General features: G+C 43.6%; 1 protein-coding gene across 6 annotated transcripts in view; it reads left to right on the top strand.

Annotated features, from left to right (window-relative positions):
• Positions 1-13,436, top strand: part of LOC115086924 (lutropin-choriogonadotropic hormone receptor-like) — a 316,916-nt gene that overhangs the window by 224,817 nt on the left and 78,663 nt on the right. For 3 of the 6 annotated variants that reach the window (XR_003855369.1, XR_003855368.1, XM_029593402.1), the window contains exon 11: positions 4,930-5,101. Coding sequence is in view for 4 of the 6 variants with exons in the window: in XM_029593402.1 (XP_029449262.1) it covers positions 4,930-5,101 (172 nt within the window). In the remaining 2 variants the exon portion in view is untranslated. Of the gene's footprint in view, positions 1-4,929; positions 5,116-13,436 lie in introns of all 6 variants that reach the window. The other 3 variants (XM_029593400.1, XM_029593398.1, XM_029593401.1) reach the window with 1 other exon arrangement.

Below are 13,436 nucleotides of genomic sequence, written 5' to 3'. Positions count from 1 at the left end.
GAGTGCTGCAGAGACTTCGCGAGAACCATTTATACGCCAAGTTGTCTAAATGCGAATTCCACAAGGAATCAGTGCCCTTCTTAGGATACATTGTTTCTAACCAAGGATTTCAGATGGACCCTCAGAAGCTTGAGAGCATTCAAAAATGGACACAACCCACCAGTCTAAAAGCTCTTAGACGATTTCTGGGATTTACCAACTACTACAGAACATTTATGAAGAATTACTCTTCACTAACTGTTCCACTAACAGCAATGACTAAGAAAGGTGCCAACATCGCCAATTGGTCTACGGAAGCTGTGACAGCATTTCAGAAGCTGAAAGGCGCCTTCTTGAGTAAACCATGCCTCCGCCATCCGGACCCAACACAGCCTTTTATTGTGGAAGTCGATGCCTCGGATGTAGGCGTAGGGGCCGTGCTAAGCCAGACCAGTTACTCTAAAATCTTGTATCCATGTTCTTTCTTCTCCTGAAGCTTCTTGCCAGCGGAGAAGAACTACAGCATTGGGGATAAAGAACTACTGGCAATAAAGATGGCATTTGAAGAGTGGCGCCCCTGGCTTGAAGGTGCACAACATCAGATCACTGTTTTCACTGATCACAAAAATTTGGAGTACCTCCATCACACTCAGCGCCTAAACCATAGACAAGCGAGATGGTCCCTGTTTTTCAACAGATTTGACTTTGTGCTGAAATATCGCCCTGGAGATAAGAACGTCAGAGCAGATGCCCTATCTCACTCATTTCTCTCTGAAGGTGTACCTGATGAACCCCAGCATATCATCGACCTGAAGAGAGTTATCCTGTCAGCTACACATCCGGTACCTCCGGGTAAGACCATTGTACCCTGCAATCTAAGAAAAAATTGTTAACATGGGCTCACGATTCAAAACTGGCTGGACATCCTGGTCAAAGAAGAACTCTGGCTAAACTACAGAAGTACTATTGGTGGCCCATCATGAAGGAAGACACATTCGCCTATGTTGCTTCTTGTTCTAATTATGCCAGACAGAAACCTCCGCCCGGACATCCTTGGGGCCTGCTTCATCCCTTACCAGTACCAGATGAGCCCTGGACTCACATTGCTACAGACTTTGTAGTAGACTTACCACTTTCTGGAGGTAACAATACCATCTGGGTTACAGTGGATCATTTCTCAAAGATGGCTCACTTCGTGGCTCTCCCTGGCTTGCCTTCAGCCATGGAGCTTGCTAAACTTTTCATCACCCATATCTTTCGCCTACACGGCATGCCAAAACACATTGTCTCTGACAGAGGAGCGCAATGTACAGCAAAGTTCTGGAAAGCTTTGTGTAAGAAGTTTGACATCACTCTCGACTTCACCTCTGTATACCATCCTCAGTCAAATGGCCAAACTGAGAGAATGAATAGAACACTCAAGCAGTTCCTTCGAGCCTATGTTGGTTCACGTCAAAATGACTGGGCTGAACTGTTGCCGTGGGCTGAATTTGCCATCAACTCTCATCCAGCAACTTCTACTGGATCAACACCATTTGAAGTGGTCTACGGACAACTACCCTTACCACCTTTACCACTTCCACTTGCAATATCGTTCCCGGCAGCTCAATCCACTGCCAATGACATTCAATCACTCTGGAGAAAGACTAAAGAGATGCTCCAAAAAGCAGGACAACGAGCAAAGAAAGGCTATGATTCTCACCACAGCAAGGCTCCTGAATTCCAGCCTGGTGACAAGGTCTGGCTGTCTACTAAACATCTAAGACTCAAGCTACCATCAGCTCGATTTGCTCCACACTTTGTCAGACCCTTTCCCATCCTCCGACGTCTGGGGACACTCACATATAGTCTGAAACTTCCTCCAGCAATGAAGATTCATAATGCGTTCTATGTCTCACTACTGAAACTGCTTGTCCTTAGCGAGTTTTCCACCAAGACACCTAAACCTACACTCACTGATGCAGAAAAAGACATTGAGTAGAAGGTTGATGCCATCCTTGATGTAAGAAAGAGAGGCAGAGTTTGGGAATACCTCCTTTCATGGGAGGGTTATGGACCTGAAGAATATTATTGGGAACCTTTGGCTAATATCATGGACAAAGAGATGCTTCGTCAATTCCACCAACTGCATCCTCGAAAACCAAGACCAGGTAGGGGGTCTGGAGGGGTCCTTTGAAGGGGGGTACTGTTGCATCTGTCAGTCTCAGACGGCTTCAACCTCTGTGCCTCACCTTTCTCTCTGCTCTCCCCGCTAGCCTTGGGAAGATAGCTACCGCCGCATCTGCATGCCGCTGTCTCTGGCGTCCCCGGAACGGCAATGGCAAGGCAATCCACCATGTTTCTCCTGAGGGCCTCCTAGGGTGCGCGCGTGCATGCCACCCACGTCTTTATCCAAGTCATGGCGGGAACCTCAGGGGCGGCCCTCTCGAGTGACATCACGCCATCTGGGTATTTACCCTGCCCTTAGTTTGCTAACAAATCGAGTTAGCAAGGAATGGATTTGTCCATTCTAAGCTACTCTGCCACTTCCCTGCTGCCGCTGGAAGCTCTCTCTACCCTTCGGGGTATTTCTCTAACCTGGGTACTCGCTCCTTGGGGGCCCTTTGCTTTCTTTCAGGTGCCTATCAAGCTCCTCAAAGGCCTGCTCTCTCTGCCTCGGTGCCTGTATTCAACTATTTCTGCCCGCTGGGATCTCCATCTATACAACTACCAACTTAGTGAATAATCTAACATTGTCAGTCTGTCTCATCTACAGATCAGCACTGGAAACTTGAATCCTGCACTCCCTATACTATCATTGCGAGATGTGTCTCCTCTGCCGAGAGCCCCTGAACTGCTACCTCTGGATCACCTCATTACTGCCACCTCTGGTGGTATCATTCTGCTGTATAATAAAAGACAAATCTCTGTGTTTGCGTGTCTAGAGTCTAGCCTAGTACTGTGGATCCTCACGGGGCTCCTCCCCGTGGGAGTGGTCATCACCATAGTACCCAAGAATCCACTCCAACACCTCAAAACCATAACATATACCTAACTTTCCCACAATCAAAGCTTCCATCTTTCTAAAAGTCATCTGCTCTTGATCAGACAAGAACCTATCACTGCAGCAGCCTCCAGTGGGGGTGCTGTGGAGAAATGGGATGTTCTTCTCGTCCATGCTTCATGGACCCTAACACTAGACAAACTCTTTAGTGGAGATCACCATGGAACATCTACAGAAACACAAACACTATTACTATTCTTCAATGATAAAACTCCTTTGTGTCCATGTAAGCAACAAGTGCAGGACTTATAGCAAGAGTAAACCTGTGCTGCCATAATTCTGCCTCTTCTCACTCACAATGACATCTCCTTTTCACAAAATATTTTGTAATAGCTTATATTGTCAAATCTGATAAATATTTTGTGAAAATGTGAGAATCTGGCTAAAGAAATAACCCGGGTTTTAGGAAGTTCATGTAGGACATACTGAAAAATATATTGCGATATATTGGCATTCATTGATAGGGGAACTTCTGAGCTTTGCTCACTCTTGGGCTGATATAGTACAGTGCGCTCCAAAGGAGTACACTGTTAACCCACCATTGGACGCACATTTTCCCTTACCCCTTATTCAGTAAGGGGCCGAAAACGCGCATCCAACCCGCTGAACCTAATAGTGCCCTCAACATGCAAATGCATGTTGATGGTCCTATTAGATATTCCCGCGCGATTCAGAAAACAAAATGTGCAGCCAAGCCGCACATTTTGTTTTCAGAAATTAGCGCCTACCCAAAGGTAGGCGCTAATTTCTTTGGGCACCGGGAAAGTGCACGGAAAAGCAGTAAAAACTGCTTTTCTGTGCACCCTCCGACTTAATATCATGGCGATATTAAGTCGGAGGTCCCGATGGGTAAAAAAAGTAAAAAAAAAATAAAAAAAATTTGAAGTCAGCCCACGGCGTTGGGTCGAAAACCGGACGCTCAATTTTGCCGGCATCCGGTTTCCGAGTCTGTGGCTGTCAGCGGGCTCGAGAACTGACGCCAGCAAAATTGAGCATCGACTGTCAAACCCGCCCCCCGTTACCATGCAATTCAGGAAGCCACGTTAGCTTAGAAAATCTAGGCCTAGGTTTGAAAGTTATTCTGCTGCTGTATATTCAAAATATAGCCAGGTAAGGAATTTCAAAATAAAATATTTTAAAAAACTGGTTCCTTCAGCTCCAATCCCCCAGTCCCCCACCCTAGAAAGCAAAGTCATTGTGCCTGACCCCCTCTACCCCTTCCAACCTGCCAAATACATTTATAAAAGCAGCAGGTGCTGGCAGCCCCAGGCCGCCCCTCTTTCCTCTATATTTTCGTGAATAACATGAACTCCTCCTGCCTCCCACCCACCCACAACCTCTATTCCAGTCTCCAATCCCCCTTCTGCTGGACCCCTGAAACTCCATTCTGGAGCATGGTATTGACTTACTTGCTTCCAGCATTGCTTTGGCTAAAACTTGGTTGGTAACCGGGGGGGGATATATTTAAACTCCAAGACTGTACAGCTAAGTTTCGGACTTAGCTGGACAAATCCTTTGAATATTGACTTCTGCATGCCAATTAGTATAAGTCCCAGGAATTATTTTCTCAACAGTTTATGGTTTACAGACTTTAATATAGATATACAGTGTTAGTTTTGTACATTTGTTGTCTAACATTTTGATATAACAATGTGCACAATGCTTAATAGGGACTTCTAGCTTCTACTGCCGCAATTTTATGTAGAATTAGGTATATTCTTCTCAAGAGAGAAATATCCAAGGTTTGGAATCTTGAGCAGAGATTCATTTAGAAATGATAAATAACATTACCAAATATATGAAATGATAACGAACCAATCCTATGTGGATATATTACATGCACCAGTTTAGATAGCATTGCAGTGCTTTAAATGTAATCAAGTAAAGGAATTGTTTCTAATTTCTAGGGACATCTCTTCAACAGCACTGGAATTTCTACCGAGTCATGGGCTGGAAGTCATTCAAGTACTAGTTGCTCATTCATCCTATTATCTGAAGAAGTTACCACCACTGGAAAAATTTGTTAACCTAATAGAGGCTAATTTAACATATCCCAGCCACTGCTGTGCTTTTCAAAATGTAAGAATGAAAGAGTAAGTACTATTTTTTTCATGTTGGTTTTGCAATTTCATCTATTGAACTTGATATATTTCATATAGTTTATTTATAAGCAACTAGGGTAAACTAGATCAAGATAAGAGACTGTCACCCACAATAAAATAGCTTGAAATAGAAGCTAGTTCTAAGGAGAAATAATTGTATTTTTGCCTGACACTGACTGGAAGATGTTATTTTGAATCTGAGAAATACTTCCCACTGACTGCTCCAGGAGACAGGGAGGGTAACTTTCAAAACTGATTGCATACTCCTATGTACACTGGTATATGGGCGCACACAAAGTTGCTACAGTATTTTATAACCTGCTTGCAAACCATTAAAAAAGCCTGGCACGTGCATTAATTAGGGGATGTGCAAATATGTTGGGCTCGCGCGTGCCCAGGGGATTTTAAAAGTTACCAAGATTTGCGTGTATCCCCAGAGCGTGCACATCTCAGAAGTTTTCAAAAAAGAGGCAGGGTATCATATGGGTGGAGCATGGGGGTCTCGGGGCGTGACCCAGAAGCATGCATGTAAATTCTTATGCGCTTGGGCACACACCCAGGAAGGGCTGCGTATCTTTACTTCTGCTAGGGACTAGATGTCATTTTTTTTAAAAAGTAAAAAATAGAGAGATCTGAGGGTTTAAAGGGTCTGGTCCAAGTGGGGGGAATGCAGGCTAATTAGGGGGGATTGGCAGGACCTAGCTGGTGAACAAACTGGTAAAACTGGCATAGCCTGGGCGTGCGCACCTTTTAAAAATCCCTCATTTACGCGGTATGCCCACTTAAAATTGGATGCACATGGGCATGCATCAGCTTATTTTATAATATATATGCCCATGTGCGTATATGTTATAAAATTGCCGTGTCCCTGGGCGCACACCGACACACATGCAGCAATGTGCGCCCGCACGCCTATTTGAAAGTTACTGCCCCTATGCGCAAGTAATAAAATACAAGTATATATGCATGCAAACATGCTTGCATATGTAAAAACCGCAACTGTGCATGTTCATACTTATCTGGATAAGTGAAACTAAACCCACTACTAACACTAACTAATTTCCGAACAGTTCTACAGGCACTACTTTTCTCCAGCACGGACTACTGTAATGCCCTTCTATTAGGACTCCCAAACACAACATTAAGACCACTCCAAATACTTCAAAACGCAGCAGCTAGGATACTAACCGGAAAAAAGAGGAGGGACCATATAACTGAAACCCTGGCGGAACTACATTGGTTACCTATCGAACACAGAATTAAATACAAAACCCTATGTACCATACATAAACTAATACATGATGAGAAATCGGACTGGCTAAACACAGCATTAAGGGGCGGATTTTAAGAGCCCTGCTCGCCTAAATCCGCCCAAATCCGGGCAGATTTAGGCGAGCAGGGCCCTGCGCGCTGGTGAGCCTATTTTACATAGGCCTACCGGCGCGCGCAGAGCCCCGGGACTCGCGTAAGTCCCGGGGTTTTCTGAAGGGGGTGTGTCGGGGGCGTGTCGGGGCGGGCCCGAACCGCACGGCGTTTTCGGGGGCGTGTCGGGAGCGGTCCGGGGGTGGGTCCGGGCGTGGCTACGGCCCGGGCGGTCCGGGGGCATGGCCGCGCCCTCCGGACCCGCCCCTAGGTCGCGTCCCGGCGCGCTAGCGGCCCGCTGGCGCGCGGGGATTTACGTCTCCCTCCGGGAGGCGTAAATCCCCCGACAAAGGTAAGGGGGGGGTTTAGACAGGGCCGGGTGGGTGGGTTAGGTAGGGGAAGGGAGGGGAAGGTGAGGGGAGGGCAAAAGAAAGTTCCCTCCGAGGCCGCTCCGATTTCGGAGCGGCCTCGGAGGGAACAGGGGTAGGCTGCGCGGCTCAGCGCGCGCCGGCTATACGTAATCGATAGCCTTGCACGCGCTGATCCAGGATTTTAGCGGATACGCGCGACTACGCGCGTATCTACTAAAATCCCGCGTACTTTTGCTTGCGCCTGATGCGCCAGCAAAAGTACACGAACGCGCCGTGTTTGAAAATCTACCCCTAAGAGTGCACGTCCCACACAGAAACTTCGATCTGCAAATAAAGCACTCTTAACCATTCCTTCAGTAAAAACGGCAAGATTAACCCAAGTGAGAGAAAGGGCCTTATCACTAGCAGGCCCCATACCTTGGAACACAATGCCTCTAGAGATCAGATTGCAAAGAGATCTCAAAGCATTTAAGAAAAGTTTAAAAACATGGCTTTTCGAACAAGCATTTTATAAAGAGATGGGAGAATAGGAAATATTTAGAAACAGGCAGAAGAACGCCGGCGCTCAGCATTTAGGATTGTACAGTAGAGTGGTCCATGAACTCTACATCACTATAAACATAATTGTAACACTATGAATAGTGAATTTTACACGTGAACAGTACCTCACTGGTACAATTGGTCATGACCTACCCCACTAAACAATTGATTGTCTTTAAAGATATATTGTAACCGAACCTTTAGCGGCACCTGTTAGAATGTACTATTGTACGCCCTCACCTACATTAATTTATGTGCCTACATGTAAACCGTTGTGATGGTATATGACTTAGCGACGGTATAGAAAAGAGTTTAAATAAATAAATAAAACACCTTTTATCCAGATAAATTCCTATTTATGTGGCTAAATTATTACTACTACTACTACTTAACATTTCTATAGTGCTGTACAAATATACAAAAAGACAGTCCCTGCTCAGTAAAGCTTACAATCAAATATGACAAACGTACAGGACAAGAGACGTGGTTAAAAGAAAAGAAAGTTAGTCAAGACTAAAAGCAGACAATCAGGCATAAGATTTAAAAGCGGTTTCAAAAAGGATGAAATTTAAACATGGCAGGAGAGGAGCATGATGCACCAGTTCAGGAAGACTATTCCAAGCACATGATGCAGCCAGGTGGAAAGCATGGAGTCTGGAATTGGCAGTAGAGGAGAAGGGCATGGATAGGAGTGACTTATCCGACAAGCAGAGTAGATGAGGAGGGGTGAAGAGAGATATGAAAGGAGAGGTAGTGAGATGCTGCAGAGTGAAGGCATTTGTAGGTGAGAAGAAGAGCTTGAACTGTTTGCAGGAGTGGGTAGGGAGCCAATGCAATGACTTCAGAAGAGGGGTTATGTGAACATAGCAAATTTGGCAAAAGATAAGAAGTCACAAAGCTGAATTTAGGACAGATTGCAGTGGAGAGAGATGGCTTGCCGGGAGACCTGTGAGGCATAGGTTGCAATAATCTAAGCAGGAGATGAGAGAGTGGATTAGGGTTCTGGTAGTATGTTCAGAAAGGAAAGGATGAATTTTGGAAATGTTTTAAAGAAAGAAACTGAGACAAATAACAATATCCCCTCTTAATGAAAAAGAATGTTTTTAAAATGTCTGTAAGATTTCACCGAAATTATTCCAGTCCTACCTGAGGTATCTTCAATATTTATATGTTTCACAACAAAATTAGGTTGTGACTTAGTTTACCCAGGCTATTTTCATACAGATAAATTGTGATTTTGTTTATTATTCATACAAATGAAATAAGTAGGAGCAGATAAGTTGGGACTTAGTTTACTTGGGATATTTTCGTACAAATAAATTGTGATTTTGTTTATTATTCATACAAACGAAATAAGTTGGGACTTTGTTTTCCTATTAATACAGTGAACGATGAACTACTAACGTCAATTTGAGAAGTTCTTCATGTTTACAGTATATTGGAAGTTTGTTTTTTAAAAAAAAATGTTTTGAAGCAGGATTAGCACACTTTTGCACTTTTTCACGCTTAAAAACTTAATGGATGGAGGAGGGAATGTTGATGTTTAAAGACCTTGAATAACACCTGGATGGTGTTGTATAAATATAATATATGAAACGTTCCTGCCATCCTTAAAAAATGTTTTTCATTTTTTGGGGAAAAAAATTTTGTTGTGAAACATATAAATATTGAAGATACCTCAGGTAGGACTGGAATAATTTCGGTGAAATCTTACAGACATTTAAAAAAAAATGTTTTTCATTAAGAGGTGATATTGTTATTTGTCTCAGTGTCATTTTAGTAAAATCCCTCAAAGTATTATACAGTGCTATTTGTTTTTGGTTTAAAGAAAGAAACAACATGTTTTAGCAGTGTTTTGGATATGCGTAGAAAAAGAGAGAGAGGAGTCGAAGAGGACTCCAAGGTTACGAGCCAATGGAACAGGGATGATGACCGACCGTGTTATCCACAGAAACAGAGAAAGTAGGAAGAGGGGAGGTGGGCTTGGAGGGAAAAATAAAGAGCTCCGTGTTGGCCATGTTGATTTTAAAGTTGCAGCAGGACATCCAGGAGGCAGTGTCAGATGGGCAGGCTGAAAAACGGGATTGGATTTCTGGTGAAATTTCTGGTGTACATAGGTAGATCTGGGAGTCATCGGCATAAATATGGTATTGAAAGCCATGAGAGGAAATCAGAACACCAAGGGAATTAGTATATAGTGAGAAGAGAAGAGGGCCCAGGACGGAACCCTGAGTCATACCAGTTGATAGTGGAATGGCAGTAAAGGAGGAACCACCAGAGGAAATGCTAAAAGTGCAATGGGAGAGGTAAGAAGAGAACCAAGACAGGACAGAGTCCTGAAATCCAAGCGAGGACAGAGTATCAAGGAGTAGGTTGTGATCAACAGTGTCAAAAGTAGCAGACAGGTCGGAGGATAAGAATAAAATAAAGACCTTTGGCTTTAGCCATAAACAGGTCATTGGAAACTTTGGCAAGGGCTGTTTCACTTGAATGTAGAGGGCGAAAACCAAACTGGAATGGATCAAGAATGGCTTGAGATGTAAGAAAGTCAGGACAGCAGTGGCGAACAGCATGCTCAAGTAGTTTGGAGGCAAAAGGGATATGGGACAATAGTTGGCAGGACAAGTAGGATCCAGTGAGGGTTTTTTAAGGAGTAGAATGATTACAGCACATTTGAGGCAGCAGGAACGATAGCAGTGGAAAGTGATAGATTAGGATGTGACAGATAGAAGGATTGACTGCAGTGTTGGAGACAGAGCTGAGGAATTGGGTGGGGGCAGGGTCAGAGGAACAAGTAGTGAATTTGGAAGAAGAGAGAAGACAAGCAGTTTCCTTCACTGTGACTTCAGGAAAGGAGGAGAGAGTGGCGGAGGCTAGGGGAAAGGTAGAGGAAAGAAGTGGGGGAAAAGCAGTTAAAGGTGAAATAATTGAGAACTCAAGACTAATTTTGTGAATCTTGACATGAAAGTAGTCAGCCATAGTTTGGACAGAGAGAAAAGAGGAGGAGGAAGGCAAGGGAAGTTGAGGATGAAATTGAGAGAGGCAAAGAAACGGCGAGGGTTGGATGTAAGAGAGTTTGTCAAATGGACATAGTAGTCTTGTTTGGCAAGTGCAATAGCATACGGGAAAGTGGTCAGCATGAATCTGAAGTTTATGAAGTCTGCATGGGCATGAGATTTTAGCCAGAGATGTTCTGAAGAGCGGGCGCAGGAACGTAGGTAGCGAATTGTAGGGGTGAGCCATGGCTGGGGTTTAGTGTGCCTTACAGGATGGGTAAGAAGACGGGCAAAAGTGTATAAGGCTGAAGAGAGTATAGTGTTGTAAGAAGAAACTGCTTCATTAACAGATTCAGACAAAGTTGTGTAGGAAAGGAGAGATGAAATAGCAGTGGAAAAGATGCAAGGGTCAACAGCTTGGAGATTTCTAAAGGTGTAACTGGTGACTGGATGAGTCTGAGGGGGAGGGTGGTTTAATGTGAAAGTTATCAAGTGATGGTCTGAGATTGGAAGAACTGAGGTGGTGAAATCTGAGAGACAGCAGTTGGAAGCAAAGACTAGGTCAAGGCAGTGGCCATACTGGTGAGTAGAGGTCGTAGATCAGAGTCGTAGATCAAATGAAGAAGTTAAAGAAAGGCATGAGAGTTAGAGGGGTTATCAACATGAAGGTTAAAGTCACCAAAGATAATGAAAGGGAAAGATCAGTCAATGAAGAAGAAAAGTCCAGGAATCAAAGTCAGTGAGAAAGGAAGAGGGAGAATTATCAGGGGGTCGATAGATGACAGCTAGTGGAGATAGTGGAGTGAACAGGCAGATGGAATGGGCTTCAAAGGGACAATAAGAGTGGAATTGAGGTGGGAGAAGTGGTTGAAATCTGCAGGAGAGGGACAACACCACCACCATGGCCTACCAGGTGAGGTGGGTGGGAGAAAAGATAACCTCCATAACAGAGAGCAGCAATTGAAGCAATGTCCTCACAGGAAAACCAGGTCTCTATTAAGGCAAGGAGATGAAGAGAAAGAGAGGCAAAAAGGTCATGAATAAAGGCAAGCTTCTTGGAGATGGAGTTTGCATTCCACAGGGAGCACAAGAAAGGAAGAGAAGAGGGAAGAAGAAGGGGAATAGTGATCAGATTGGAGGGGTTACAGCTTGATATGGGACAATGGAGTGAAAATTGCCTTGAAGGGCCAGGATTGGGATTGATATACACAGCTGAAAGTAAAAGAAGGAGCCATTGGGAAGTCGCTCCTGTGCCCCCACTAGACCACCACGGATTTTGGGTGAATCCTGGGGGTGTCGGTGGCTCTGCTACTGGGGGGGAGGCGGTATATTTAAATAAATGGGAAGGATTGGGGCAGATTTTGGGTTTGTTTGGTTTTTTTTTTAATGTGTTTTTTGGCTCCATCCCAAAAAAATGATAGGAAAAACAGCCTGCAATTTCGTGGGTTTTCCTATAGATTTTTTTTTTTTTTTTTTTTTGCTATTCCCAAAATGCAATGAAATAGGAAATATCTTCTTTATTTCCTATTTCATTGTAAACAACTTTCCATCTGTAGCATTTATCCCCCATAAGTTGGCTTTTATGCAAGGAAGTCAGGTGATTTTCTCACATGGATGTGACAATGAAATAACCAGTTTTAGCAATTAGTCTACTGGTTCATCCACTCCATCTGCAGCTTGTGAAGACCCTCCTGGCTCTTCAGCCTGAAGTCCCGCCATTTCACCCACATCTCCTTATCCAGTCATTTTTTCACTTTTAAGATGCAAGTAAGGTGCCACATTTACATGCGTAAATTGCTTATAAAACAGTAACTTACTTGTGTAAATTTTCCCCTGCCCCTTCCCTGGAACTTCCCTGGCCTGCCCCTTTTTTTATATATGTTAATTTACCTGCGGACCCCGATTTACTCATGTATGTTGAGGTTTTTAAAATAGCATATGCTTGACTATATGCTATTTTACATGCGTAAGAGCTATTTTTTACGCACACAACTTTTGAAAATTCACCTTTTAGGTAGTGAGAGTTGTGAAAGTGAACAGGGCTGTAACTGAGGGTAGATGAGAGAGGCAGCTGCCCAGGGCTCAATGCTCCCTGCTGGAAGAAAAATAATTAAAATGTTATTGTGAGCCAGCAACAGGTAAAAAGCCAAACCTCTTCCAACCATCAGGGTTAGGCAGAGAGAGAAAGAAGATTGTGGCTCAAAATGGAAGAGATGAAGGGAAAGAGGAGTATCGATAAAGGTAAGGGTAAGGATAGCATCAGGTTTAAAGGATGAGTGGTTGAGAAGGTTGGATGGATGACTGGGTGTGGGTTGGGTTATTTGGATAGGAGTTAGTGAATGTGGAAAATTAGTGGGGGTTGTAAAAGGACTGGAGTTCATTATTATATTTATTACACGTTTTTTATTTTTCTGTTTGTTACTGACGAGTGATGGGGGAGAAACTTTTGTGGCTAAGAATTTAACAGTCTTTAAAGCTTGCATGGGGTGGAAGGATGGCTTACATATGTCACAGAGAAGACTCCCTACTTTGTTGTGTATTAATGTTGGCCAATTCAGAATGGTATGTTTTTATGTGGATTATGTTTTGCTTTAATTACTGCATAAGCCAAGTTGGCTAGATTTTTATCTATAAACGCAGTCTATAATTAGAAATAAATGAAATAAAATGTACTTCCCTGCCCCAGGCATTAAAATATCTATGACTTGGAGAGCAGCCAGCAGCTACTGACAATCTTCCAGGGGAGACTTAGGCAGTAAGAGTGAGAACAGCCAGCTGTATTCCAACACTGATTATGTAGAGACTTCTGTGTGAGAGATTTCACCAGCCTCTACTGGGTGATTTTTGAGCTCCTGAACATAGAAAAATACCGGAAAGAACACAGAGTACTACAGACTGCAGCAAGGAATGTTACTCATCCATTTTTGGTTGTTGAGGAGTGGTTTGCTAATGGATAAAATGTGATGAGGCTTCTGTGTACCTCTTTGGTGATATTAAAGTTCAGATGGACAGAATAGGTGAATTTGATGTAGGATTTTCATCA

Source organism: Rhinatrema bivittatum, chromosome 3 (assembly GCF_901001135.1).
Source record: "Rhinatrema bivittatum chromosome 3, aRhiBiv1.1, whole genome shotgun sequence".
In the NCBI taxonomy this organism is placed as follows: domain Eukaryota; kingdom Metazoa; phylum Chordata; class Amphibia; order Gymnophiona; family Rhinatrematidae; genus Rhinatrema; species Rhinatrema bivittatum.
The sequence above is the reverse complement of the archived record's forward strand: the minus strand, read 5'-3'. Positions and strand labels throughout refer to the sequence as shown.